The sequence below is a fragment of the Pelobates fuscus genome, chromosome 11 (genome assembly GCF_036172605.1).
Source record: "Pelobates fuscus isolate aPelFus1 chromosome 11, aPelFus1.pri, whole genome shotgun sequence".
In the NCBI taxonomy this organism is placed as follows: Eukaryota; Metazoa; Chordata; class Amphibia; order Anura; family Pelobatidae; genus Pelobates; species Pelobates fuscus.
This window is the reverse complement of record NC_086327.1, coordinates 88,053,828-88,081,209: the sequence shown is the minus strand read 5'-3', so window position 1 is coordinate 88,081,209 and position 27,382 is coordinate 88,053,828. Positions and strand designations below refer to the sequence as shown.

Below are 27,382 nucleotides of genomic sequence, written 5' to 3'. Positions count from 1 at the left end.
TCATTTGCGCTTAGCATGGCTTACTGGAAGAACTGTGTAAACTCAATCTTTCAGGACTTTGTGTGAAGTGAGGAACTTTTTTTCTAAAGTTTATTTTAGGATATAAGTACTTACAACTGCCAACCAAAATTTCCATTTAAAATGTCGCAGCCTGGAACTTTATTCAGATATGATTGTATGACCCATAATTCCAATCTTATATTTGGCAGTGGAATGCAGACTCTGGTAGATAGGGCTCCATGAGTGTTTCTCTAGAGATATAGCCTTCATCGCAAACAAATTTTTGTTATGAGTTAATATTGGTAGATTATATGTCCTCCTCAGTGCCCTATAGCGTAAAGTTAATTTAGCCTTATCTGACTGAGACACGACTTGTGGAAAAAATGGGTCTTGGTGGTTACTTTGGTAGAAGTAAGTTTTTTTTTCTATACTTCTGGCTATTTTAAAATTACACATATATTAAACTAATGTTTTCTGGAATATATAATATGCAAAAAAATGCAAGAATATGATCTATCCTCTTTAAGAAAGTGAACAAGTAAGAAATTTGGCGAGTGTTACATTCATTCGCTATACTTTCAAGCTATCTAACTCAATCAGGCTAAATATATGTTGCTATCTACTTTTATCTACTTTTTATGTAGATATGTTGCTATCTACAATGTTTTTGAAAATATTGCATTTTTTCTACACAGTGTGTTGTGTTTGAATTCTGACTAGAGTTTGCAAATGAGAAGGAAATTACTGACTGTTATTTATTTGACATCTTTGACATCTTTGACATCGTTTTTATTGCATTAAAGCTGTAATGTCACTGTAAAGGATTAATCAGTTTGAATCTTAATCTTATCCTATATCCTTAAATATTTATAGTTTTATACCTAATGTCTGGTAGCTCTGTATTGTAAACATTTAACTTCCTTCATATATTAAAGGATCCAGGATGTCATGCATCGATGGGCTTTCTTCCAAGAATTCTCACTTGTCGCCCTGAGAACTTTCCAGGAGAATAGCCGATGCTATCTAAAATAATCATGGAAAATAGATACAAGATGGAGCATTTGAAAGCTGTGCAACCATATTGCCCATGAGAATGCAACTTTTTTTTTTTGTTTCCTCATCACCGAGGCAACAAGAAATTCTGTGGAAGACATTCCTTGTGTTCTTCTATGGACATGTGGAGAAAATAAATAAATCTTACATACATTTAAGCAAATCCAGAGTTGAAAGAACGCAATATGGTGTCACCTTAATGACATAATCTGCTACTGGTTATAGTTATGCTTTGCACAGAAGCCTCTTGATGTATGAGACGTCATCTGAACCACATTTCACTACGTGGGGTGTCTCTTGGTTATATGAATATCTTATCTGTTTTTAACAAAAAAATAAAACTACATGGGCACTCACACACTTCCTTTTTTTAATTTTTTATTTCAATTTGCGGGTGCATTAGAGGTTTTACCATAAATATACATTATTTAAAATTAAAATAAAACAAAACATATTTTCTAGTTATGCATTTTTTATTTTGTATATTGGTTTGTTATGCATAGGAATTGGTAGTTTATGGTGGAATTCTTTTTGTTAGTTTTTTTTGGTTTTTTTTTTTTAATGAAAATAAATCTATAAACCTGATATAACACTAAATCAGATTGATTAGTATTTTAATTATTTACTGTAATGTGGAATGTTTATTTTATTTACCAGTTTATGATTGTAAATTCATCAGTCTAAGTTTACACTAAATCGTGTAGCAATTTTATTTTAGTAAATATTATATTGCATTTGTACTTTTTAAGCAATACCTGCAGTAAGAACATCCCCAAAGATCAATTACTATTATTGTCTTATTAAGTATAATAATTATTGTTAATAAGAGGAAGAATGCCTAGACCAAGTAAGACATTCTGAAAATAAGACAATGTTTAATGAGTCATTAAAAAAGTGTATAAATTGGCAATGGGAAAATAAATAAATGAAATATATACAACACAGGAAATGCACATCATGCCTAAATAAACAGAAAATGTATGGACAAAAAGAGATATAACAAATACTACAACATTTATGAAATAAAGTAGATACACAGGAAAATGGTATCCATATCTCTGGGTCAACACTAGAAAGATCCCAGGTAGTGTATTGGAAAATAGTAGCTAGTAAACACTACAAAGCTGACTGAAGCTATAATGCTGAGTAGCCTAATGCATCAACTGGCTGCACTGCCTGGGATCTTTCTAGTGATGACCCAGAGATATAGATACCATTTTCCTGTGTATCTACTTTATTTAATAAATGTTGTAGTATTTGTTATATCTCTTTGTCTCCATTTATTTTCTGTTTATTTAGGATTGCTGTGCATTTTCTGGGTTGTATATACTTCATTTATTTACTTGTCCATTGTCAATGTATACACTTTTTAAATGACTCATTAAACGTTTTAAAAGTTTTATTTTCTGAATGTATTACTTGGTCTAGGCATCCTTCCTCTTATTATATTTTAATTGTCAGGGTACATGCCCTTAACCTGCTTTAGACCTTGGACATATTACTCCCACCAGTCATTTTTCTAATACTTATTTTTAGATTGTTGGAGATCTCCAGTGGAGATGTTTTAGTTTTGTTTTTTCTAAGGGTGCTGTAGATGTGTTTTTAACAGCAGGAGTATTGTCAGCAACCACAAAACCTAAATGAGATACTAAGAGATAGTAGACAATGACAAATACTTTTAACAAAAAAAAAAAAAAAAAGTAAAATCTTATATAGACAACTCTGGAAGTGTTAAAAAAGCACTGTGCCTATTAAAGGACCACTATGGGCACTCAGACCACTTCAGCTTAATGAAGTGGTCTTGGTGCCAGGTAGCTTCAACCCTGCAGCTAAAAACATAGTAGCTTCAGAGAAACTGCTATGTTTACACTGCAGGGTTAATCCAGCCTCTAGTGGCTGTCTCCCTGACAGCCACTAGTGGCCGCCTCCTCGATTTACACTGAGTAAATCGCACTTATTTGATTCTGGATGTCCTCACTGAATCCAGCGTCAAAAAAGATCTGCATAGGAAAGCATTGATTAATGCTTTCCTATGGGCAGGTTTGAATGCGCCTGCGCCTCAGGCCGCGCCTGCGCATTCGGCTCCACTAGGGAGCTGACGTCGACTGGGGAGGAGAGGTCACCAGTGCTTAGGGAGCCTGGTGCTGGATTAAGGTAAGTGGCAGAAGGGGTTTTAACCCCTTCATCACCAAGGAGGGGGGGACACGACAGGGAGGTGCAGGGCACACCAAGAGCTTAAAGTGCCAGGAAAATGAGTTTGTTTTCCTGGCACTATAGGATCCCTTTAAGTATTGTGCTTCATTGTACTTACACCAAGACAGGGGTGTTACTGGATTTTTACTTGGGTTAAGCCTGATGAAGAAGTTTTTTTAATTTTATTTTACATATTTTTATGGTAATAGACGTGTGCAAAAATGAGTCAGTTCGTCCGAATCAAAATCCTTCTAATACGCATCTGAACAAATCTTTTCACCCTGGATTTATTCGTGAACACTTATTCATTGCATTTAATTACACAGGTAAATCCCAGATTAATTGATTTGTTCTACGATTTTGATTTGTACAAACCAACTTAACCCCTTAAGGACACATGACATGTGTGACATGTCATGATTCCCTTTTATTCCAGAAGGTTGGTCCTTAAGGGGTTAAACTCATTTTTGTCCAAGTCTATTATATATGACTAGTATTTGTCTAGTTATGGTGAAATCTAATACATTAATCACAACTGGATGAAGGAGAGGAAAGGAGTGAAATGGATGTGAAATAATTCCATTGCTCATGATGATGATGCTGACAATGCCAACCAGGCATTAGAGTAGAGAAACAAAGATAATAGATCTATATTGTTTTCAGTATTCCAAGTGCAAACACTTCTCTCTAGCAGTAATGGTCCAAAGACCAATTGAAACACATATATACTTCACCAACACCGTTCTCTTCTCTTTCTTCTTCTGCAGATGTTGATGAATGCCAAGTCCATAATGGAGGCTGCCAACAGAGATGTGTAAACACCCAGGGGTCGTATCACTGCGAGTGCAAGCCAGGCTTCCGACTCCATTCAGACAGCAGGTCATGCATTCGTAAGTAATCACTTTCTAGTGTTAAATTCTTGGTCATAATCTTTTTTATCCCTTTGGCATCCAGCAGTCCTAAATTTCACATACTGTTTGGAACATACACACATTTTCTGCATAACAAATTGCTCAATTATAAGCTCAATTACTCCTCATTCCTTTGGAACAAAAACCCTGTACGTATTAATACATGCATGTTTAATACATCACATTAAATCCATTCATAAACTATGATCGTAATGACATGCCTCTCTAATCTATGAGGACACATGTATTTACATTTACTTTACAGTACTTAACGATTGGCAAAACTTCTGCTACCTTTGATACCATTGATCAAACAGCCATTATGTGTGTTTTGTGTTACTGTGATGTATATGGAATATAGAATGCACACCATAACAATCTCAAAAAATGTACATTTTATTATGTACAAAAAAGTACCAGAATGAAAACATATAAGAAAAAATGAATGTAAACAAAATAACAGAAGTAAAGGCAGATACAATAAAATAATAGTAATAAATTACCACAAAAATCCTTACAAGCCTCAGACAGAAACACGAGTCACCAAACCCCCCAACGTTTCGGCACCAACTGGCTGCCTTTATCAAGGGTTCTGTGTGTTACTGTGATATCACTACTTCATCCTACACATTGCTCTTCACAAACATCTCTAAACAGTGTATCCATTGCCACGTCTACTTGGATTTTTTTCTGTCGCCAATTTTAGAGTGTTGTAATTCCACTTGATCCTAATGTTTTATGTACTAGCTAATGATTGTATTTCTACTAATCTTCATAAAAAAAACATGAATATTGAATACAGTATCTATATGAGAAACATACAATAAATTATTTAAACTAAATGAACCATATAGCATGTTTGGGTGCCTTGATGTTAAAAGGTTTGTTTGTTATCCTTGCACTTTTTCCAAGATTAAACCCAAGATCCCAAACAGAGCAAATATTTCCCATTTCTTGTAAAGTACCTTGTAATTCAATTTTTAATTTTCTAGCCATTCTAAGTGAAGGTTTGGCCTCTGAAGGTTTGCCTGATAACCTGTTTAAAATTTGACCTTTATGAATTTCCACAGCTCCAAGGCAGCATTGCATAAATACTGCCCAAAATGTATAGTTTAAACATAGCTACTTATCTCCTAATGCTGCATTTGTTATACATACTTCTGCACATCACTTTTACTGTAAAACCTTGCTCGGTGCTTGATTTTTAAGTGTCTATTTTGAAAATGTTACATCTTACTAGCCCAAACATCCCTGGCACTTTCTATTATTCCCTAAGTGCCTAGGGCAGGAGTAGGCAACCTTTGGCACGCCAGATGTTGCGGACTACATCTCACATAATGTTCTCACCTGCTATAATGCTGACAAATCGGCAAGGTGATGTAGTGCACAGAATCTGGAGTGCCAAAGGTTGCCTACCATTGGCCTACGGAATGGTCATGTGTGTTGTAAATATACTCATATTTGTCAATTGAATGAGGCTCTGAGAATTGGCATTAAAAAAGTGACTTGGAATAGTTCAATTAGAGTAATTTTCTGTCAATTTAAAGTGGCTTTTCTGACTTATTGTATTCCCTACCATTCTCTGATTTTTGATTAACATTAACGTTTGCCACTAGACATATGACCCCCCCAGTACAATCCTCTGTGAGAACAATTTGTCAGACAAAATAGTGACTGATCAGTCAGTCAGGCGTACGCAAATAGAAACACGACTTTCTAATTGAACTGGCAAACACATGCCTGAAAGCATCACATTAAATTTTCTCAGCGTAGCTTTTCTGTTGTCATTATGAAATGAGTTTCCTTCAGCTTCCAAGTGTGCAGCAATCTGCTGGGGCCATGCGAAGGCCAGGCTTGGCAGCCATAACACTAACAGATGTCACGTCTTTTATGTGTCATTCCTTGTCAATGGCATCTGTCTCTCTCTTGCTGAACTCTTTCCAGTATGTGGAAGTGACTTGCAGTTTTGCTCTGTGTTCAAAACACAGTTCATTTGAACCATTCCTGATTTCTAAGAAAATTCAAAAATATTTTACAATTCATTTTATTCCATTAATTTACCTCTACGGAAAATAACTCTGCCATTACAGCCATCACACATTTTCTTGGCACCATCAAATATAATTTTATAAAATTGCTTATAACTATATGCCTATTACTTTTGTTAACACTGTGTGTTAGTGTGGCTGACAGAAAAGTTAGAATACTCCAGGTAAGGTACCGTTTTAGTCTTCATGCTGAAATAAAAAAGGCTATGTGCTTCAGGGCACAAAAATAGGAGTATAAGAACAAACCTAATGGATGTGGCAAAATAAAAACGAAGATCGTTTCCCTTGTTGGAGGCTACCTACACAGAACGTCTCTTGACCAACCATGGACTGGCCATCAAAGCTGTTAAACATTTTTTTTAGCCACTTTTTCAATTAATTAAAAAAAAAAATCTCTTACCAGCATATATTCTCTAGAACAGTCATTCTTTATGGAAGGTGCCTGGGGAGGGTGCATATTTGTACAAGCCTCCATTTAAAATCAGGACTGATATAGACAATGGACTAACAAGTTAACCCATTGCTCTCCTTCACCCTGTCACATTTCCTCTTACCCAGTCCAATACCATCACGTGTAGCAACCCATGCCATAAAGACAGTGCACCTGCATTGCCATGTAGCAACCCAGCCTTGTGTCTCAACCCAAACTGAAAAGGTTGCAAAGATAAAAGCCATTGTTCAATTCTCAATACCTTGCCCCTATTACAGTCCGCCCACTTCAGTGATCTATTATCAGGGTGAAATGTCTGCTCCCAAATAATAGTTAGGAGCTTTTCTAGCCCAATTATCCCAACTGAAGTATTCCTTTTTTATACTGTTGTTCCAAGATATACTGCCTCAGTCAACCCAGTAGTCCACTTAGTGGGGTCCATGGAACACAGAACCAGCACGTAACTAGAAGCTGCAGGGCCCCAGTGCAAGAATCAATGAAGGGCCTCCTCCTTTTATAACCTTCATAACCTCCTTGCCTTGTATGTGTGGTTGGCTGAGATTAATAGTGTGTGTGGTTGGCTGAGTGTGACTGTATATGGATTTGGCATAGTGTAATTGTGTGAGCGGGTTAACTGAGTGTGATTGTGTGTGGGGGTTGGCCGCATGTAATTGTGTATGTTGGTCCGCATAGTGTGACTTTGTATGGGGTTGGCAAAGGCTGATTGGTGACTGGTTGAGTGTAATTGTGCATGGGGGTTGACTGAGTGTGATTGTAATGGATAGAGAAAAGGTGGCTGAAGGGTTAGACAAAGTCCAATCCTAAAGTCACAGAAATTAGGACTAGATGGGCAGCAGGATGGGCATAACCCAGAGCGATAAATCAGAAAAAATCCCCCAATAGTTAAAGGTTGCTGGAGAGGAGAACGAATCCAACCTCCAACCCACATTAACCAGAGGTGCGCCCATACAAAGTGGTATATAGCTCATTTGCCATGGTATACCATATCAAAAAATAAAAAAACTTTAATAAATAATTACATAGAGGTAAACAAACAATAATACAAACTGGGAAAGACAGTGCTACCCTCTGTGGGTCTAGGTTGTAGATGGAGTCTAGTTGTTATTGTGCAGATAAATACAGGAGAGCTTAGAACAGTTATCTGGTGTAAAAGTAATTCGGATAATGTAGGAATAGTCCTGATTATCAGGTAGAAAGTAGCTCCTCAAGGTAGTGGAGACAGAGACAGTACGGGATGTCTACTTATGGGTAGAGTGCATCTGAAATAAACAGGTGCTGCCAGTAGTGAGGGCAACCCTGAGATAGTGTATGAGACACGATGCGTATATCTCTAAGTTTAAACGTCTATAGTGAGCCTCTAGTCTAAGCTGTATACTTAAACATGCTATCCCACAAACAGTGGAGTCAGGTAGAGGAGGCAACCCTAGATTAATAATATGTTAATAAACCAGTTAACTCTTAATCTAGAGTGCACACAGTCTTACAACTGAAAAACGTATACTTATGGCCACAGTGGCAATAGTAGACAAACTAACTGGTAGATTTTGTAGACATAAAACCGTATAATATGGTCAGGTAAAGAAGGCAACTCCAAATAAAAGAGATATATACATATTAATGGTTTAAATTAAATTAAACTCTTGATAAAGGAGTGCCAGGTTTCTTATACCTGACCGAAAAATATAACAGTCAGCTACCAGTGCCCTAAAAACCACCCTTGTGCAAAGTGGCTAGTATGGGCAACCAGTCAGTTGTACCTTGGTAGCCACCCTTGTAGAAAGTGGCTATACAGTAAGAATTAATTAAGTTACAGCTTAGAATTTCTTATAGAGGTAAACCTAGGTGAACAGGCTTGTAGAGAATCCCTAAATCTCCTGTCTCATAACTCCCCTATCTAGTGGTAAATCTGCTGCATATCGATCATACCAAATAAGGACTGACTAGATAATCCATCCTAGTCCCCAAACCCATGAGAGAAAAAACCCCAAACGTGAGAAAAGAAAGTAAATAAAATAAAACGGCTAACTAAGAGCCTAAGACTGGCATCATAGATTAGTAAAGCCTAAATCTGGCGTCCTTGCTTGACGCGCGTTTCGGCGCTATGTGGCGCCTTTATCAAAAGCAAAGGAATACCTGGACCCCGCCCAACAACTAGACTCCATCTACAACCTAGACCCACAGAGGGTAGCACTGTCTTTCCCAGTTTGTATTATCGTTTGTTTACCTCTATGTAATTATTTATTAAAGTTTTTTTTTTTTTTTTTGATATGGTATACCATGGCAAATGAGCTATATACCACTTTGTATGGGCGCACCTCTGGTTAATGTGGGTTGGAGGTTGGATTCGTTCTCCTCTCCAGCAGCCTTTAACTATTGGGGGATTTTTTGTGATTGTAATGGAGTTGCCTGAGTGTATATAAACCAAAAGACCACCCAAGTGCAGCGATATATTAAGGATAAAGATTAATTACTTCCCTTTAGATCTAGGCTGTAACAAAGGATTCCTCAAATCCTCACAAACTAATACACAAAACAAGATACACCTAGAAAAAGCAAAAGCAGAGAACATTCATAGGGAAACAAGGTTTAGTAGAAATGTCCCTGCTGTAAATATTGCACTAACAGAATAAAGGTGTAATTCAAGCCCATCAAGGTTTCTTGAGATATTGCAATGCAATTCCTCAAGGGTACATGCAAAAAAAGGAGGAAGAACTGTACATAGTGTGAAATCTTAATAATATTAAAAACACTTTTATTTGAACACTTACAAGAAGTGGAAAATAAAAATGCCCATCAAAGATCTGTATCCCTCTCTCCAGAGTGGTAAATGGAAGAAGCAGGTAACAGGAATTGCAGGCAAAAATCACCACAGCTCTACGCATTTCGTCTATACAACAGACTTCATCAGGAAAAGTAATAGTAAAACATATGATACAATCAAATAAAATACATCAATAAAAGTCCTATGTCTTCTGTCTTCTTTTAAAAAGTCCCTCTCGCCGTATTCCACGCCCAGTCCACCAATCCGTGTGCCCCATAACACCTGTTCTGAGTTCTCTAGCGTCCGAGTCCATATATGGACTTCCGCCTGGTCACTGTGGAACGCACATGCGTTCCACCAGTCTGGAAGAGATCTTCCTTCTGTACGCGTCCTTCTCAACGCATCATCTATCCGCGGCTGGAACGCATATGCGTTCCACTCAAGCAACTCGCAGCACTAGGAGGAAGAAAATGGGGAGCAAAAAAAATTAAAATATGTGGGTTAACTAACACGTAATTGTAACCAGACAAATTGGGCGCGCAGGAACAGACGGGTTAAGGGCCCTGATCAATGAGCTTACATGCTAGAGGGAGTAGGGTATAATGACACAAAAGGTAAGGGTAGGGGTAGAAAAGTTAGTTCACAGAAAATTTATCACTGAGGGCTTAGTGGGGTTGTTTTGTTTTTTTACAGTTGCAGGAGAAGATTTAGGGTGTGGGAGGGAAAGCAGTCAACAGTTAAATTGATGCACTTTCCTGAAGAAGTGAGTTTGCAATGATTTTATGAAGAAATGTGTGAGTGAATGAGTGAAAGTCTAATGGAGAAGGGAAGGGAGTTTCACAGGAAACCCCTGAGCGGCGGGTGGGGGCCCTAATGTAAAATAATGGAGGGAGACACCTATTGTCCTCCCCCCTGGCCCCCACCCCTGAGTGGTGGGTGGGGGCCCTAAATACTAATAAGAGGGAAGGACCTTATGTCCTCCCCCCTGGCCCCCACCCCTGAGCAGCGGGTGAGGGCCCTAAAAAAAATGTCCCCCCCTCCAGGTGACTAGGGGTCCCCAAACCCCTAGTCACCCCCTCCCCCCAAAAAAAATATCCCCCTACCTACCCCCTACCCTAAAAATAATGAACCTGTAAAAAAAACTGTAAAAAAAACAAACAAAAAAAAAACTTACCATTCGATGTTTTCTTTCTTCTAAAATCTTCTTTTTTCAGCCCCAAAAAAGGCCAAATAAAAAAATAATAATAACCGACGCAATAAAAAAAAAAAAAAAAAATCGACCGCAAAAAAACTCCATCTTCACCCATGGAGGGCTCCGCGCAGACTGACCTCTGCAGGGCAGGGGAAGGCTTATAAAGTAACCAGAGTGCTATGAGTCAAATCACACAGCGTGGGAAAATTCCAAAGAACTTTCCCAAGCTGTGTAAAATGACACAGAGCACTCTGATTGGTGGATTTCAAACCAACCAATCAGAGTGCTGTGACAGGTAAATGTAGAGACTTACCTGTCAGTCTCTTCATTTACCTGTGAGAGCACTCTGATTGGATGGCTTAAACCCCCCAATCAGAGTGCTCTGAGCCTGATTGCAGGGTGGGGCAAGGCTTTATAAGCCTTCCCTCGCCCTGCAGAGCTCCGTCTTCGCGGAGCCCTCCATGGGTAAAGATGGATTTTATTTTGTTTTTTTAATTGCGTCGGTTATTATGGTTTTTTATTTTTTATTTTTCGAATGGTTATTTTTTTTTTTTTTACAGGTTCTTAGTTAAAGGTCCCCCCCTCATTATTTTTAGGGTGAGGGGGGTAGGTAGGGGGATAATTTTTTTTTGGGGGGGGAGGGGGTGACTAGGGGTTTGGGGACCCCTAGTCACCTGGAGGGGGGGACATTTTTTTAGGGCCCCCACCTGCCGCTCAGGGGGGAGGACATTAGGTCCCCCCTTATTAGTATTTAGGGCCCCCACCCACCGCTCAGGGGTGGGGGCCAGGGGGGATGACATTAGGTCCCCTCCTTATTAGTATTTAGGGCCCCCACCCACTGCTCAGGGGTGGGGGCCAGGGGGGAGGACATTAAGTCCCCCCTTATTCCAATTTAGGGCCCCCACCCGCCGCTCCGGGATGGGGGCAGGGGTGGGGCAATAGGTCCCCCTTTAGTTTAAAAGGCCCACCCCCGCATCGTGGGTGGGGGCTCGGGAGGGGGGAGCCTATTATTTTTTTTAAACAGTGAGCAGCCACAGGCTGCTCACTGTTTACTAGACATGCCCCTACTCGCGGTATAGCGAGCAGGGGCAAATTTACTAATACTAAGTAATTTTTTCCGTGGGAATTGGGGAGTTATCTACTAAACGGCTGCAATAGAAGTCCCGAAGTCCCGAAATTCCGAAATGCTGAAATTCCAAAGTGTCAAAGTGCCGAAGTTGCAGAAGTACCGAAGTTGCAGAAGTGCTGAAGTTGCAGAAATGCCGAAGTGCCGAAGTTGCCGAATTTCCGAAGTGCCGAAGTCCCGAATTGCGAAAATCCAGAATTTCGGAATGCCGAACCGAAAATTTTCCCCATGCACATGCCTAGTTGTTAGAGATATCTGAAAATGGGGAATAACTTCAGGATATCTGATCACAATAGTCTAGTATGACCAAGATATATTGATGGCCCCAGTTTGGCCTTTTTTAATGGACCCACCAAGTCCATGTCAATACTTTCAAAGCGGTTATTAACATCTATGAGAGGTATGAGTGGGCCTGTAAGTTTGGGTTATGCGGATGACAATTTGGCATTTGTGGCATGAGCCACAATATCTTTTTACTTCCTCATATACTTCTAGCTAAATGAACCTCCTTAGGACCCATTCTTGAGTTTACCCTGCCCCGAGTGTCCTTCCCACAGAAGCATGTGAGCAAAATCTAGTACCCTTGCAATGAGAAATGAAGGCACAGCAACATTTCAACTGCCCGAACTTCACTGATTACTCAGTAAAGGTCTTTTTTAAAAGGAAAAAAGAAAGATAAGCACTTGTTGCACCTCAAAAGACACCCTATTTACTTTTCTGTGAATTAAGCTAATCTGGATTATTGATCTGGTATTGCCGAATATTACCACCAAGGGCTTCATATGTTCCAGGAATATTATTTTCGGGCTCCATCCCTTGGTCTTTTATATGCTCCCTTGATCACTTCACTGAGTCACCACCCCTTCCATAGAACATGTCTCCTCAAATCACCTATTTGCTCCTGTGCCGATCTTGACCATGAGCAAAAACAAATTCTGTCTGACTCTGATCCCTTGGTGTACTAGAGGCGATATTGATCAAATACATTGGCTGTATTTTTGCACACAGTGAGAGGGTAAAGACAGGGTGCAGATACTAGGCACCTCTATATTGTGTCCAAATGTTAAACTGGATCTACATGAAATTCAAGATAAAACATTCCATTCCACACAAGATCTAAAACCTTTCATCGTCCACTATACAATATATAATACATTCAATTTTAAATTGTGTACATTATTTTTTCTTTTTTTTAAATATCACTGAATGACAATCTTTACAGAAATCAACAGTGCTCTTCTAAGTTAATTTTTCCAGGTTTCAAATACATTTTATACTATTTTTCTTCAACTAAGTAGTAAGTGCACGTGTTGCACATTTTTGGGACTTGAGCTGGAGTTCCCATAAAGGAGAAAGGCAGTATGACAATGATTCAGTCCTGAACAGTTAGGGAGGTATGCACCAAGGGATCTTCCAAAATATTATCAAAACCAATTCTAACATCAAATATTAAACTTACTGCTCTATCCAAATAATTTAACAAGAACCTAAATCTAACTGTGCCTTATCAGATATAGAAAATTATATAGAGCTGACTGCAGTAAAAGACTCGGACAATGATATAACGCTAACTGAAGATGCTGAGATAACAATATAGAATGTGACAGTACCTTATCTGGATAGGCTCAGACAGCAGTACAGATGGTCTGCACATTATGAGGATATTCACAGTTCTACAGCTCTAGGAAAGGATGCAACTACTAGAAGCCTTGCTATCCAATTCCATGATTATGTTAGTCAACTCTCCTCCCATTGACTTATGCAGAAAAACTATAATGAAGCTCTGCCATTAATCACTTAAAGCTTTTAAGCAAATAAGATACATATATGATTAATGAATATTCAAAAACACTAAGTGTATGACAAAAAAAAACCAAAAATATTTGTATTGAACACAGGCTGTCCTTTGCCTTATTAAAATGTGTGAACTATATTTTGTTTACTAAACAATGAGTTCAAAACTGAAGTTTGTGAAATTTAGGGTAACATAACTATGTTCAAGGATCACTATAGGGTCATACACAAACATGTATTCCTGACCTTATAGTGCTAAACCCACCATTTAGGTGGCTTGCCTTCCCTTTGACCCCCCCCCCCCCTATAAAAGTTTAAAACTCACCTTATTTCCAGCGCCGCGTGGGGCCACCAGTGATGGCCCACTACCTTTGTGACATCATCACAATGGCAGATTTTTAGCCAATCCAATGCTTTCCCATAGGGTTAAAATCTAAAATCGGCACGGGGGCAGGGCCAAATGCCCTTTTGGCCAATCAGAACCTCCTCATAGAGATGCATTGAATCAATGTATCTCTATGAGGAAAATTCAGCATCTACATGAAGAGCGTGGGGACGCTGAGTGGCAGGGCTGCTTACTGTGCAGCCCTGAGCCAGAAAGCCTATCCAGTGGCCATCTGAGGAGTGGCCACTTGGAGGTGTCCTTAGGAGCAATGTAAACCCTGCCTTTTCTCTGAAAAAGCAATGTTTAGATGAAAATGCCTGAAGGGAGCTATTATACTCACCAGAACAACTACATTAAGCTGTAGTTGTTCTGGTGACTGTAGTATCCCTTTAAATTCTAAAATATTCCACACTCAGCAATTCGGGGCGAAGGTTTTCTGCAGATCTAAGTTTTCACTTATTACAATTCTCATTTTAGTGAATAAAGCTCTTAGGCTATGTTTCCTAACAGACAAATAAGATAACACATTCTTATGGACTATTAAACATTAAATCACTTGATCTCCTCTGCAAGCTGACTGCAAACATTGTCTCTAATTGCATTTTATGTCTATCCCTGTTTCAGGGATTAAAGCCATTTCTCATTCTAACAGAAACACCGTCCTGGAATCCATCCAACAGAATGGCAATCTTCTAAATGTAATAATATATAGACATAGTCAAAAGTATATTAATAAAAAATAATGCTTGTTTATTTATATTGAGATAAAATGGTAAACTGTGATCAGATGTCTTATATCTGGGTTTAATTTGGCTCTATTTAATTGTTGAAATGTCGAGGGATACATATACATTTTATGTATTAATCCATTTTATTATATATACATGTGATAGGCTGTATGCAATGTAGTTATAAATGCCGTGTGCCATACCGTGGTCACTTGTAAAAATAAATCTAAGAGATGGTCTGCACTGACGGACTTGATAAAACTTAACTTTTAATGTCTACATAAAAAAACAAACAGCTATGATGCTTAACAGCGTCAATGTTTCACTCCCTGCTCTGGACTTTCCTCAGGACAGCATGATATATAGATATTGGTATTCAATGCTTTAAGAAAACTTTTCCATCAGGAATTAAATCGAGTACCAAAATCATCATTTATTATTTCCTTTCTTTTACCACTAGTATAAATGTTAATGTGACAAACGCTCCTTCCCACGAACGTTTGCCACAAACTCCTGGAGGATTGTGGAAGCTGGCCTTCTGCCCACCGACTATGGTCCAGGTCTGAAAATCTGTTTCAGGAAATACCCTACCCAGCTGCCAATAGCAGCTTTCGCTAGGTGCCCCTTGTTTGGCACTTCCCCTTCATTCAAATGGAACGAAGCGCTAGCTCCTTGGCAGCCATTTGCATGAACAAACCCACGAATGGTCCTCAGCGGTACTTATCCACAAATGTTATGGAACTGTTTTCGGCATGAGGTGACCTTGCGGTTTCCAGACAACTTGGTCCAGGGTTTTGAACCACCTTGCAACCTGCCAGGTGAGCGCTTTTTGGAGGGAAGGTGCCTGAGACTAAGGGGAACAAACGCACCCTGAGAGCCAGGTGGAGCACCCCGTATTTTGGAAGCAGGAGCTCCCAAAAGTTGAATGACAAAAGCACCAAATGCCCTGGAGCTATTTTGAGCTATTTGGACAACGTGGGTGCTCAGATGAGGGTTGTTTTGGAGATGTATGCTGTGGGTTATTATTTGTTTTTATGATGTTTTGGGGTACTTTTATGTTTTTATGTTTTGTGTTGGGCTCTCTGTTCCAGGGAGTTAATTAGCTTACCAGTCTTTAATGAAATTATCTCCCAGGCCCAGCTGCTGGAGTCTGTGCATAAAAGGCTTTTTGCTCATTAAAATCAATTGTACTCCCAGAACTATGGGTCGTCTAATTGCTGGGAGGGGAAAGGGCTATTCACTGCTCAGCACTTTGTTCCAGCTTGTGGAGGATTCAGCGGGGAAAGTCCTTGTAGGGACTATAGCTCCCAGGAATGCTGTCATCCAGTCCCTGGGAAGAAATAGAGCTAGTCCCTTATCCTGTTCTAGGACAGAGAGGCTCTAGAAGGACCCCAGTCAAGCCACGGAGACTGGGGCAGAAACGCTGAGGTTTTCCCTGGTTCCATCTAGGAAGCGATCCTTGGCGGAGGTACCCAGGGAGCTTTGCTACAGTTAACTATTCATTCACCTTTAACTTAATACATTTCAACATGGGAAGTTATTATATCAACAAATAAAGGTTAATTAAATCCCAACATTCAACATTCATTCCTCTTCTTCTTCAACACAGTTTATAATTGTTAATTATATTAGATGTCCGTAGGAAAAGTACTACAATCATTCGTTCATCTGCCTACCAGAACACTAACAGTTGGGCACAAAAATCAAGAAGGAGGATATAGGGGGATGTCCCCCTGTGGCCACCGATGTGTATAAAACATACTCCCATTGGTTCCATATTCTATAGTACAAATCTACATTTTTAAAATTGGTATACACTGCTTTCTCCATTAGTCATTGGAAATCTCCCTGGAATTGAATTTCAGTCCAACAGGGAATATCTTCTATTGTCTAGCAAAACATATTTTCGTAGCCATTAAAATTTGAATCAAAAGCATTTAGGGTTTATTTGATTTAGGAAGGTCTAAGTGAAAGAGAAAATTCTGCGGAGTTAAAATGTATGGAGAACCCAACATTTTTCCAATTGCAAGTTTTAATTTATCTCTTAATGGTAATAGTTTTATACAATCCCACCATATATGTTTATATGTCTTCAACCTATTATTCCTGTAAGTTTTCTTGTAATTGTCTTATTTATTGTTACATCCCCCCCTCTCAAAATATTGTAAAGCGCTACGGAATCTGTTGGCGCTATATAAATGGCAATAATAATAATAATAATAATATGATCCAATATTTGAGTTGCATCTCCAGCAGATGTTTTGAGTGTTATTTTGAAATTTAGCACTTGTTTTAGGCACCATGTACCATCTCTATAGTTTTTTAAGAAAGTTCTCGTAAATATTTATATTGTGTATTATATTTTTACAAGTTTAAATATCCTTGCCAACTCTTCCTCCGTGAACTCAACCCCAATTTCCAGTTCCCATATATTAATCCTATTTAATTTATCTTTAGGTTTATGTCCATACATATATATATATATATGACTCCAATGCAAGAGTATATTTTATATAATTCAGTTTTTAGAAGGGGCTTACCTTCTGATATTTAATTTAAGGCCTTAATATTGTTCCCCTTAAAACTGTCTCCAATATATTTAAACTTTTTCCACATAGAACGATTTACATCAGGAATATACCATAATAATATATCTATAGGTAATGTACTAGGTAAGGTGTCCTTGATATCATATCTCTTTTTGAAATTGGTCATAAACCTGAATTGCTCTAAGACTATTTTATTACAAATTTTCAGTTTTTTTAAAGGGTAAGATATCAAGCCAGATCATCCAAATTGGCTCTATGTTTAAATAAGATTGTTTTTCGATTCCTGTTTTGGAAGTTTGGTCTAATTTTTTGTATTTCCAGGCTGTGACGTGTATAATCATTATGGCATTACGTATCATGAATATTTCTGGGAATGAAGCTCCCCGTACCGTTATTATATGTATTATTAAACCCAAACTTTGGCCTCTTCTAGACATCGGCCAGTAGAACACCAAAGCAGCAATACCATTTTTATAGACATTATGAATGCGGCTTCTACAGGTACTAATAGAGTTTGGGATATTTAAGGCTATCGTATTAAATATAGAGATTATTAACAGCTTGTCGATGTAATGGAAAATCTGATTGTCACTTTGGTGTAAAAAAGAAATGTCGGGGGCGGGGCCTGACAGCCAAGATGGCCGGCCGCATAATTTCAGAGCTCCTGCCACATTAGACCAAAGAGCGGAGATACTGGGCGATCCAACAGCGTTAACGACACACGGTGACCAGAAAAGGGCACGGGACAACACAAGCTTTAAAACGAGACCAGCCCGGCACCGGAGCGCCGAAGACAAGCTGACGCTGGCCATGCGGCCTACGCCAAAGCGGGACCTGTGGTCAGGGGGAGGCAGCCGATCCCACGCCGGGACACGCTCACCAGCGAGAAAGCATAACAGCCCTACCACCCCCCCTATGGACCGGCAGGGGATATCCCGGTCCTCGCCGGGGGCAAATATCCCCATATCGCTGAGAACCCAAGCGACAAAACCCTTAAGCACCCAGAACCATCAGGGCCTAACCAAGATGGCGGCCCAGCGGCAGACTAAGACAAAGCACACACTCACCAAGCCGCCCAAGCACATCCCGGAATTCTATAAACACCTCTGTACCTACCTCTGGACGAAGCTGTGTGCCCGGAGACAACTCTTCAGACAGGCAATAAGAGAGGTGGAGGCATGGATCCGCCCAGCTACCAGACGCAGTCTGCGGGAAAATCTCAACCGCGACTATGGAGCAGCTTCCCGAGCGCAACGGAGCCACAACACTACAAGGCGGGAAACGGCGCCATGCTCCCAGGCAGCACTAGTCCTGTTCCCGGGCTTCAAAGCCAGACACACTCCGGCACGCGACAACCCCAGCAACTGCTCAACGGCAAGGCACTAACTCACATGGGGGAACGCATGGATCATACCGTGACATCGCCCGCGACGCAGCAGGGTTGCTGACCGGAGGACTGGAAAAGCAAAGAACTCAGCAGCCACGACCGACCAGGGAAGGAACCAATAGACTTTGGTCACTCAGTGGGACTGGTGCGATGAGAGTGGGAATAGGGTGCACTTGTGAGATTCAGGCTGATGCCATTTTTGTCCCTTTCCACACATGACAACCCAGCCTGGCATATGTCCTGATCGCTAGTCATTGACATTAACTGCTTGTATACTCTACCACTCATATGATACTCATACCCTCAGACCTGTTTATATTTTGATTTTATTGTTAGGTGATGCCCCTTGTCACTTGGGTCCTAGGCATCAACTGTATCTCTGCTTTGCCCACTAAAATACGGATGCGGAGCAAGTGGTCTCTGGCGCTACTAGGTCAACCTAAGACTAGTAACAACTTGTCAATTGCTTAACTAAATGAGGCCTAGAGCTCAGACGTATACACATCTCTGCACATTCCCATACCTATCTAGTCGAATGGCTGCAGGGGTTAGTATGAATATTGCTGAGACACATAGCCTACTGCTTAACTTACTTAGTGTGAGACACATTTGATTAATCGCATATACACTAACCACATCATCGGCAAAACATCTCTTATAGTACTTGTTAACTAATCTAAAGCAACAGTTATATTCAACCTGTTTTACTGTGTACACAAGCTAACTATAGTTTACTCAAATACTACTATAAAAAATTGTGCAGAATAATCTACATGCTACCCAATGGTTAAATGTTTGTTTATATGCTTGTCAAGCTGTTGGTGCATGACGAGCCTGCTTGTTCTATTTTCATGCACACAAAAATAAAGAATTAAAAAAAAAAAATAAAGAAAAATAAATGTCTTCCCTTTTTTGAGGAATATTTTATTTTTTCAGATCTTAAACAGCTGCATGAAAATGTGATCTTTGAGTCTTTGTCAAGCTATATTACAATGTTAATATTTGTGCAAGGGACTAGTACAGGGGTAGACAATCTTTGGCTCTTTAGATGTTTAGACTACATGTCCTAAAATGCCCTTACAGTAATAATGCTGGCAAAGCATCAAGGGAGATGTAGTCAACAACATTTGGAGTGCTGAAAGTTGCCTACCTCTAGACTAGGATAGTGATGTCCAATTGTTTGCTCTCTGATTCTGATTTTGATAGTAGTTCTCAGATTCTGCCTGGACATCTTGACCAACGTAAACAGCAATGTGAATGCAAGAAATTTCAGTTATATTTTATTTTTTTCAAATCACATTTTTATTAACATTTGTTTAAAACATTTGTTTAAGTTTAAGAACTATCACAGAAACGAGAAATGGGCCCGAACAGCAATGAGATCATAACCTAAAAGATAAACGTACACAAATACATTGAAACTATCAGTCTAGACTGTTTTTTATTTTAGTTTTTTTATATTTTTTAAATTTATATTATTTACATAGATGAAACTTTCAGCCAAGAATGTGTATTTCTTTGTTGTAAGGTGATTGTTGATCTCTCCCAGCACCGAAAACAAACACAAAGTAATCTGCACTCAGCTGTGTAGTCATTACTTGCATATGGTTGTATTTTCGCGTGTTTGCAGAATGTGTTTGCCGTCATGTTTGGTTTTCTATTATTTGCATTTCTCGTAGGCAATTTAGCATATTGTTTTTCTTTTTTTGAATTGGAAATTATAAGTGGACTGTGATGCTTGGATGCTATTATCATAAAAACAAAAACATTCAGTGTAATTTATGTTTAAACAGTGATGTCATCACTTATGATTAACTACAATGCTAAATTGTTTCCCTCTCATCAGATACACACTGTGATGACATCAATACTTCCCACATTGTTGTCATTCATGCCTTGCATATTTAAGATGAATTAGCAGGGAAATTTAATTACATAACCGGCGTCGGATTGTACTTAAAATATCATTAGTTATCTTACAAACATTATTGTTAGCCATGAAACCAATTACTTGTGCTTATCTTGTTCGTTTTTACTATGCATGTTTCTTGGGCCATCCAAATACTTCTCTAACTCTAAAAAAAGGTCAGACACCAGAAGATGGTCAAAAAAGGTTATTACAGGAGACAAAGTTAATCAAGAGGTTATATACAGGTCTCTCCATTAGTTGAGAGACAAACCGAAAAAGCCTAATGGGATGGAGATGATATCACTGAGTGACCTTGGATGTTTTGTTTTTTTTTAAAGAAATTATATACATAAGATCATGTTTAAAAGATTATGGGACTACACCAATAGACAGAGGAAAGGTAATGAGTCAGAGTTAGTGTGGAGGAAATGGGAAAATTAGTAATATGGGAACGTATAGAGAAAAGTTACATAGTTGTAGAATAGAGACCACATTTTTCATCAACCGCTTCAATCAAATATGTAATAATATGATGTGTATAGATCATTCCATAGATCTAAATTGCATAATGTATTCTTCATGTGCTATGGCACATCATAAGCGGTATCTTTGCATACCTATGATATTTTCACAGGATTATTATTATCAATCTAAATATAATCCATTTATTGTATTTGTTACTACCAATGCAAGAATTTCTTGGTATAAGACCCCAGACTGATCAGGTAAGATAGGGACACTCTCCTGGTTGTAATTAAAATTAAAACGAACTTGATAAAAAATCATCTCATCTTATTTCACAATTAATTTGTCGCATCTTCATGGGTAGTTAATTTCTACCTTAAAAGAAACACTATAGGCACCTAAACAACTTTAGCTTAATGAAGCAGTTTTGTTATATATTTGTTGTATAGATCATGCCCATGCAGTCTTACTCAATTTCCTGCCATTTAGGAGTTAAATCACTTTGTTTATGCAGCCTTAGGCACACCTCCCTAGCACTTCCTGTAAAGAGTCATCTAATGTTTACACCGTCTTTACTGCAAATTCTGTTTATTTAAAAAATTATTTTCGCCTGCTCTGTTAATAGCTTGCTTGATCCTACAGGAGCTTATTTTATGTAATACAAGTTCAAATTACAGAGCAGGAGATAAAAAAAAAAACTTTTAGAATGAAACCATTTTGTTTTCATGCAGGCTGTGCCAGTCATAGCCGGGAAGATGTGGCTAGGGCTACATAAACAGAAACAAAAGTGATTTAACTCCTAAACGGCAGTGAATTGAGCAGTGAAACTTTAGAGGCATGATCTATACATCATAACTGCTTCATTAAGCTAAAGTAGTTTTGGTGACTACAGTGTCCCTGCCATAGTAGAGACAGGCTGTAATTGCCTGAAAAGCACAGCTTTTTTCTGTCAGCTAAAAAATAATTAATGTAAACTGAGGCAGAAGAAACAGCACCAAAAACACTTTTTGCCCCGTAACCAGTACAATGATCAGACATAGTTATGGTGAATATTGAATAGCCCTTCAGAATTTAGCAAAAGTATTCATAAAATGTGAACTCTGAGCCAGATTAAGCCTAACTAGGAAAACATTATTCACATACCTGATTTAACAAAAATACATTTTACAGACATATATATCGTCTTTTTAACAGTACATTATTTCAGTTTGTTTTATGATAAAACTCCTTACAATATGTTATAGGAATATAGGTAAAATCAGTGATCTCAATGAACTCCTATGCCATGGTCATTTTTGATAGAGGATGAAAAGAGATTGGTTCTGGGCAGAAAGTGCAGTCACTTCAACAACAAAAAAATATGTAATTGCCCAGAACGCACGCAGGACTATCGGGAAAGACCAACATTTGAAAAGCCACCAACATTAGATTCTGCAATATAAGTGTGGGTGTGATCTGAACGAATTCAGAACACGGTTAAAAAGGCTAAACTGTGAGGCATTAGTTACTGCAAATGTAGTAAGTTTATTTTATATGAAATTAATAGAGGGAGCCATAATTAAATCCGTACCACTGGCTGTCATTTCATCAGCTGTTTCTGATTGCCTGAGGCACCGTCCACTGCTATCAATAAATGTCATGTCTTTTGAAATGTCACGTGATGGTGAGTATAGAATCGGAGTTGCTTGCCAAAGATACACATCCATTTTACTGTGTACTGGCAGGTGGCCAGTGGCTGACAAGGTGGAGAGTAAGGGGGGCAGCCCACCTACTCCCTCTCCCGAGGACAAACGTTATTTCAGTGAGAGACTCATTGATTACCATTTAAACACAGAGACGCAGGGAAAATACCACTGAGTTCCATGGGCACAGGGGCACTTGTGTGCGTAGACTGCAATACTACATAAAAGTAAATATATAAATGCTTATTGTATATCAGAAACGGTTCACTTGGTATCCCAAGCCTTTGTGATCTACATAACCCATGATACAATGGCAAATTATCTCTAGATTTTTATTAAAGGTACCCCATGCAGTAGCACACTGATACTCAACTCAGGTTCATGCAAAGGTTTTCTTTTTTGCAATTTGTATTATATTAGGCAATTCAAACACGCACTTAATGAGGCTTATTCATTAAACTAGGGAATTCACACATGAATTGCAAAATGTAGGTGAAATATAATCGCAGGCTAAATATTGTAATCCAGTTTTCAATTTACTACTTAGCATTTAGTGTTTAAACCCTAATATATAGACATCGGGAATTACTTTCTCATTAGACTTTAAAGTGCAATCATCATGCTCAGTCCGTATGATTGCACCTTTGAGTCCACATCTTAAAGGACACTTTAGGCACTTTAATTGCTACATCTCATCGAGTTGGTTTTAGTGCCAGGAGTCCCTAGTACTGTCTCTCCAATCAGTATTAAACAATTTTCAAGTTGTTTAATTCTAAAGGGTCTCAGGCCCCTGATGGAGATATGATAAAGGCAGAGATTAAAGGGACCTTCCAGACCCTTAAAGTACTTTAGCTTGCTGAAAAACTTTATGTTTGAAGAGTGTGTCCTTTTTTGTTTTGTAAAAAGTACCAATTTCAGTAAAATTTGAGACTTTTATAAATTCACCTAGTTACACCATCCTTGCTGTCAATGAGATAACTATGTTACTTCCTGGTTTGGTTAGCACAGTGGAACTAAACTCTAAAGGCAGCAATTGTATGTAGTACCTGCCTTGCAAAGACTTCTCATTGAGCTGCATTGGCAAGTCTTTGATTCGACAGCCACAGAAAGCCTGGGCAGGGTTACACGGGGAGGACTTGCAAAGGCTGTTTTTGGCTATATCTCAATGAAAAAATGCATTATTAAATAAATGCAAGTTTTCATTTAGGGTATATCTACTAGGCAGTGATTTTGATTTATTTTGCATATTGGTAGTGAAGTATGCCTCCAAATAATTTCTTCTAGCCTTACAAATTCATACCAAGAATGGATGCTGTGAATGCTTCCTCATTACCCCAAGAAGCACAGGAATGGGTTGCTGTGGGCTCTCCTTTAGTATATCTCCAAATGTGTGCTGATATACTATTCTTGTTATCAGATAGTTGGGAGATGTTTCTCCCTGATAGTTTAGCTCTGTAGAGGTAAGCTCAAAGTCAGGTATTTGCATACTGCATGTGTCGTTAAAAGACTTCTTAACATGCTGTAACACAATTTACTGAGATGTTCGTTGGCTAATTCGCAAGACTTCTTTATGAGCACTTTGAAACTCATCGATTCATTATGAAAGACTTTTTCACTTTGCAGTCAGGAAACTTACTGTATTGTATTCAGTGTTATCCAAATCTGCAACCTGGGCTTTGCTGGTCTTTTTTGGGGGATGAGGGGGAGGTGTCAGTGATAATTTAGTAGCTAGGCCTTTGAAGGTTTTGGTCACATACCTAGTCATAGAAGAGGTATCTTGATTATGAGATTTATTACCCTTTTTCTCTCTTTAATCATATCTCCATGGAGAATAAAAATTTCCACGCAGATGGCAAAAATAAAATAAAACATTAAACTAAAGCACTTAGCAGGCAGGAGTTATCTGAGTGTGTATCTATCCTTCTTACATGATAGCCATGTCCCCATGCAAAGGTTTTAATGTAGGCATACAGGGTTATTCTAAATATAGGTAGAGAGGTATCAAAAACCACATACGGAGTGATAGTCCCAAAAACAGGTGTAGTGGTGGTAGATAATAATAAAATACAACAATATCACTCCGTATGTGGTTTTTGATACACACTCTCTACCTATATTTACTCTGATTTAGTGTCAGGGAAACACTGTTGTATCAATTACTGTTGTATATTCACTTTTACTCCATTCGGTGAAGCGCCTACTCACTATCTTCTACAGGGTTATTCACTAAAGTGAGAATTTAAGGTGAATTCAAAGTGAATATCCAAACAGGAGAACTTATTTAAGTAAGCTGTGCTTTCAGTTCAGAGAATTTGAAATCTTCTTTGAATTCTCACCTTAGTGGATAACCCTGAACAGTAGAAACTCTGTCCCTTTAAAGCAAACATATTTATAAAATCCAAAAACAGTCCTTAGCTGCACAAACTTGCTGAAATATAAGAAGCTGACACTAACAGTTTACATCTGTGACTATGTAGCATTTTTGGCATGCCTCTGTATTTTATAAAGATTTGGCAAATCATTTTTGGAGTGTGATAATTAATATACAGAATTTATTGTAAATAAGAGTGCAAAAAAATGCACATCCTGGAAAGTGATTTCACATAGTAAGCATCTTGTATTTGTTAATATTTAATTTTATTCCTAGATGTCATACGACACTTAGTTAATATAAAAAAACAAGAGTTGTCAAGAGAATGCGTTTCGATGGGAAAACATTTGTTTCATTTTGAATGGGGGCAAACTTTGAGCAGTTTTGGTGAGATACTTTTTATAGCAGTTTAAAGTCATAATTGATTTGAATGACAGGAGGATTGCAATAACCTGATTAAAAGTATGTAAATTTAAAAAAGTACAGTAGCTACATCAGGTTTTAAAGACATTGTGAAATTGAATGCTTTTGATTCCTGATGGTTGAGTTGCCACCACTGACATTTGCTTTAGTTCAGGGGTAGGAAACCTTCTGCGCTCCAGATGTTGTAGCCTACATCTCCCCTAGCATTATGGGAGATGTAGTCCACAACATCTGGAGTGCCAAAGGTTGGCTGCCCTGCTCTACTTTATGTGATAATATATATAATAGAGGAATGCCTACAAGAGTTTGTTTCACTATGAAATAAAAAGCAGAAAAGAAGACAACAAATTGGGAATGTCTTTGTCAAATGATCAACAAAGCATAATGTGTGTTATGCCGTTCTTCTGCCTCTTTCCTATTCTAGTAACCTTGGAGCTGGCAACAGTCAATAAAGTTCATAATGGACCAAAGTATTGTGGACTATCTTCTCTTTCTTTGGTAAACCTAGAGCTGTAATTTCTTGTGACGTTTACCATGCCACTGCCAAGTGAACACAGCAAACAATTGGAGTAAATGCTCTTGCTGTGGTAATATTTTATAAGAATAATATTGGGCATATGAGGTTTCTCTTACTAACTGGATATTTCGGACAACATGTTGCATTCTAGAACCCATTAATGTCGAATCAATATCTGTATTTCATTATTTTATTTAAGAGAAATAACTATCCTGCTGTCACTCAGCCAATATATATTGTATTCAAAGGCTATATGCACTATTTGCACAGAGTTATAAGATCTTTTTATTTGGTAATCAACTTGCAAATGTTGACCTAAACAGAAAAAATCTTTAAGGGACACTATGTATAGGCATTAAATCAACTTTAGCTTAATGAAGCAGTTTTGGTATATAGATCATGCCCCTGCAGTCTCACTACTCAATTTCCTGCCATTTAGAAATCAAATCACTTTGTTTATGCAGTCCTAGTCACACCTTCCTGCATGTGACTTGCTAAGCTAAACTTCCTGTAAAGAGAGAACTAATATTTACACTTCCTTTATTGGACAGTCTGTTTAATTTAGATGTTATCTCCTGCTCTGTTTTTAGACCCTGCAGGAGCCTCCTGTGTGCAAGTTCAATTTAAAGAGCAGGAGGAAAAAAAAACTTCTAATGCAAGTTAGCATCTAATTGAAAATGTAAGCATTTTTTGCATACAGGCTTTGAGTCACAGCCATGGGAGGTTTGGCCAGGGCTGCATAAACATTAATAAATGTGATTTAGCTGGTAAATGGAAGACAATTAAACAGTGAGACTGCTGCGGCAGGAACAATACACAAAACTGCTTCATTAAGCTAAAGTTGTTTTGGTACCTATATTATCACTTTAAGTTCCACAACAACAGAAATATTTGTTCCAAGTACGCCATATTGACCTAAAAGAACGTTTATTCAAAGTAAAACGCAATGTTTATTGAATTGGGACCCCCCTAGGGTTTCTTTCTGTACACATGGTAACTAGGATGCTTTTGTAAACTTGCAGTTACTGAAGACATGCCACATGTTTCATTTTACAATCATAATACTCTAACTTTAAAAATATAATTATTTAAAATAGAAGCCTAGAAGCTTATATGCGTCTCTCGAGGAGTTTACTTTACTTCAACGACAAAATAAACAAATGTGAATGAGTGCAATTTACTTGATTAAATTGGTTGCAGTCTGATTTTGTTAGTCCTGTGACAAATGATCACAGTGTGGCCAAAATCCAGCAAAAATATATATTTAGCTCACAGTATTCTTAGCCCAAAAGGAACTGATGGTTTGCATTATTTGTTCTGGACTGGAAGAGCGTTTTTCATAATAATAAAAATCATTTTGCAGTTTAGCACGATTATAGCATGTGGACAGTAATAGAGTTGGATAAGCATGGTTGTATACAAGAGTCTAATTCCTTC

General features: G+C 38.3%; 1 protein-coding gene across 2 annotated transcripts in view; it reads left to right on the top strand.

Annotated features, from left to right (window-relative positions):
• The window catches only part of MEGF6 (multiple EGF like domains 6), a 517,377-nt gene that overhangs the window by 399,138 nt on the left and 90,857 nt on the right, over window positions 1-27,382 (top strand). For both annotated transcript variants that reach the window (XM_063435729.1, XM_063435730.1), the window contains one exon: window positions 4,014-4,136. In XM_063435729.1, the coding sequence (XP_063291799.1) occupies window positions 4,014-4,136 (123 nt within the window). The remainder of the gene's footprint in view (window positions 1-4,013; window positions 4,137-27,382) is intronic.